The 3,569-nt window shown below is 43.1% G+C and overlaps 1 protein-coding gene and 1 long non-coding RNA gene across 2 annotated transcripts in view; one reads left to right on the top strand and one right to left on the bottom strand.

Annotated features, from left to right (window-relative positions):
* Window positions 1–138: 138 nt before the first annotated feature.
* avpr2l (arginine vasopressin receptor 2, like) lies at window positions 139–2,421 on the top strand. Its single transcript, XM_014016961.1, has 2 exons — window positions 139–2,024; window positions 2,121–2,421. Exons 1-2 carry the CDS (start codon window positions 1,208–1,210, stop codon window positions 2,219–2,221), a joined length of 918 nt encoding a protein of 305 aa, XP_013872415.1. The 5' UTR covers window positions 139–1,207; the 3' UTR covers window positions 2,222–2,421.
* Window positions 2,422–2,862: 441 nt separating this feature from the next.
* LOC106523526 (uncharacterized) overlaps window positions 2,863–3,569 on the bottom strand; it is a 2,327-nt gene continuing 1,620 nt past the window's right edge. Inside the window, exon 3 of the long non-coding RNA XR_001310906.1 lies at window positions 2,863–2,902. This is a non-coding gene — a long non-coding RNA (uncharacterized LOC106523526). The remainder of the gene's footprint in view (window positions 2,903–3,569) is intronic.

The raw sequence follows: 3,569 nt of genomic DNA, 5'->3' as shown, positions 1-3,569 counted from the left end.
ACTTTGTCCTATTCACTTAAAGAAAATAAAAACACTTTAAAATGATTTTCTTCTTATAAGTGTAAAAATATAAAATCAAAGACAAAGAAAATAAACAATAGAAAAGTTTTTTTTCACCAGGGTGACCCCTACAGTCTTTTAATGTGACTGAAAATTAAAAGTGCATCTTTAAAAGCTGACTTGTGAGAAGAAAAGCAATTATTAGATTAGCAGCTCTTCCATAATAACCCAAATCTTTAAAAAAAAACACCTGCAAAGTCCATTCCATTTTTTAAAGAATATTCTGGTTTTAATCATTTTTTGTGAACTTTTAGTGTTTGACATTTGGACAGAATAACTGCTCCTTTCACTCTTTTTTCAGTCACGCTCTCTTCTATCTGAACATCAGAACTTTAAACCTCCAAGTGCAAATAAGAGAGCCTGCACAAAACGTCCAGTATTAATCCAACACATTCTGACTCAGTCATTCCTTTAAAGGAATAAAATGAACAGGCTGTCGCTCAAAGACAGAGCGAGGAAAACATTCTTACATTATTCTGATCTCACTCTGGATTTCATATAAGCTGTGATGCAACATGGAATAACCTGCAAAAATGATCTGAAATTACAGTCACTTCAGTTCAAATCAACCTTACTTTATCACTAACCTGTCAATGTTTTATGATATTAAGTATGCTTTGTACTGTTTTTTAAGTTATATGTTTTGTTTTTATTCATTTTGTATTTTCATCTGATGTGTTATTTGTGATGTTTTTTTGTTTCTCCTTCACTTTTTCCTGTCTCGGTACCCGCCTGCCAGGCTGAGATTGTAAATAAGAAGTTATTCTTAGTGTTTTGCCTGGTAAAATAAGTTTAAAAAATAACGAATTTATGAGCTAACATTTGATGTGGTGACATTATGAGAATATCCTTAAAGGACCAAAATGATTAAGATTTTATAATGAAAAGCAGCAGGCAACACGCGCCCCTTCACGTTATATTTAAAATGGTTTGTTATCTAAAATGTATAAAATATATTTCAGTTGCTCTTTTTGTTTGCTTTGACTCCCCCTCTACGCTTCCGCCCCTCACAGAGTGGCGCGCGCTCACAGGAGAGCGCGGGTCAAATACACTACAACACGATACAAAAACATGTGGATATTGCTGAGGGGTGTTCATTCAGGTTAGGCTTTAAAGAGAAAATAAATCAAGTCGGACTGGCGCCTACATGGAAGCCAGCAGGGCTCCGGGAAAGGCAGCGGATGGCGAAGACGAATCCGCGCGTTTGGCGCACCTCAGAGCCGCAGTCCTGGCGTTGGTTTTTGCGCTCGCAACTTGCGGCAACTTCTTCTTCCTGGGCACCCTGTGGAGGAGGAGGAAGAGGAACACGAGGACCCAGCTGTTCCTCCTGCACCTGTGCCTGGCGGACCTGGTGGTCGCCTTCTTCCAGGTCCTGCCGCAGCTCTCCATGGAAATTACGCACCGGTTCCGAGGCACGGACTTCCTGTGCCGCTCCGTGAAGTACCTGCAGGTGGTCGGCATGTTCGCCTCCGCCTACATGATCGTGGCCATGGCCATAGACCGGTACCACGCGGTCTGCACGCCCATGGTGTCCTTCCTGGGGGGCTCGTTCAGGAGGTACCTCTCCATCGGCGCGGCGTGGCTCATCTCGCTGCTCTTCAGCTGTCCGCAGCTCTTCATCTTCTCTCTGCGGGAGGTCGAGGAGAGGCAGCTGGACTGCTGGGCCACGTTCATCGAGCCGTGGGGGAGCAGGGTCTACATCAGCTGGATCACCCTGTCCGTGTTCGCGCTGCCCGCCGTCATCCTGCTCTACTGCCAGATGAGAATCTGCACAACCATCTACTTCAACATGAAGAGGAAGGCTCTGCAGTCGGGGCGCGCGGGCGCCAAGGGGGTCTCCAACGCCATGCTGAAGACCGTGAAGATGACTTTTGTTATAATTATGGCTTACACCGTGTGCTGGAGCCCGTTCTTYGTTGTGCAGCTGTGGTCTGCATGGAGCCCTGACAGCGCTCCAACACAAGGTGGGTCCAAGTGGTCCAATGTGTCCCCAACTCAAAACAACTGTCTCTGTTAGATGGTGAGTTTGGTCACAAATCTCTTCTTTCTCTGTCTTCCAGGCCCAATATTTTCAATAATCATGCTGCTGGCAAGTCTCAACAGCTGCACCAACCCCTGGATATATCTCTACTACAGCTCAAAGGGATGCTTAAAAGGATAGTTAATATCTTACCTGTTGTAGATCACTTTTTGGGACTTTATTATTATTATTTTTATAGAAATAAACTAATTCTGGGAGTGGCACGGTGACTCAGTTGGTAGAGCTGAAGGTGGCCGGATCAAATCCTGACCCGGGGACCTTTCTGGGTAGAGTTTGAAAGTTCTCTTCGGGCATGTGTGGGTTCTCTCCGGGCACTCCAGCTTCCTTCCACAGACCAAAAACATGACAAAACTGTAGGTGTGAGTGAGAGAGTGAATGGTTGGTTGTCTCTATGTGTGGTCCTGTGATGGACTTGCGACCTGTCCAGGGTGTACCCGCCTCTTGCACAGTGACTGCTGGATATGGGCACCAGTGACCCTGAAAGGAAGAAGTGAGTATAGATAATGGATGGATAAACTAATTCTGGGAGTGGCACGGTGACTCAGTTGGTAGAGCTGAAGGTGGCCGGATCAAATCCTGACCCGGGGACCTTTCTGGGTAGAGTTTGAAAGTTCTCTTCGGGCATGTGTGGGTTCTCTCCGGGCACTCCAGCTTCCTTCCAAAAACATGACAAAACTGTAGGTGTGAGTGAGAGAGTGAATGGTTGGTTGTCTCTATGTGTGGTCCTGTGATGGACTTGCGACCTGTCCAGGGTGTACCCGCCTCTTGCACAGTGACTGCTGGATATGGGCACCAGTGACCCTGAAAGGAAGAAGTGAGTATAGATAATGGATGGATAAACTAATTCTGACAAAACTGATAAGCTACACAGAGCAAGCTGAAAATGGACTGCTTACGTTGTCTGAAAACAAGTTTTTTTCCCCCACATATTTATGGTGTCAGTTTCGCACTGCATCGTTATTTACTTTGAATTTTACTGTGAAAGTGCAAAAACTGCAGAACGTCTGAAAAGAATACTATTTGTGCTGGAATAATTATGTGATGCAAAATTAAAGAGTTAAAAGTTCACGCTGAAAGTTGTTTTAATGGTGGAAACGTGTTTATGTTGTTGCACATCATGTTCTGTGCACCTGAAATCTTAATTCTGAGTAATGTTGCCACATTTAAATGTTTAAGGTTGAAATTTGGACTATTTATGGAAATATAGTAAAAGCAACAAAAACCACAAGATTAAAATGTTTTAATAATAAGCTTTTGGCAAAAACAAAATGCTTTTGTCAGCAACTTGTTTACAATATTTTTAGCAAAAAATAAAAATAAATAAATGGGGAGTTAAGTTATTTAAAATCCCTGTTTATGTGTATGTGTTTACGCTTATATGTTTAAGAGACCTGTTCATTAAAACAAAACTTTCCCACATAATGAACTTCCTTTGTGTTTCACTGCATAGATAGTTCTCTTTTCATTG

Source organism: Austrofundulus limnaeus, unplaced genomic scaffold (assembly GCF_001266775.1).
Source record: "Austrofundulus limnaeus strain Quisiro unplaced genomic scaffold, Austrofundulus_limnaeus-1.0 Scaffold158, whole genome shotgun sequence".
Classification (NCBI taxonomy): Eukaryota; Metazoa; Chordata; class Actinopteri; order Cyprinodontiformes; family Rivulidae; genus Austrofundulus; species Austrofundulus limnaeus.
Note: the sequence above shows the minus strand (reverse complement) of the source record. Positions and strands in the feature narration are given on the sequence as shown.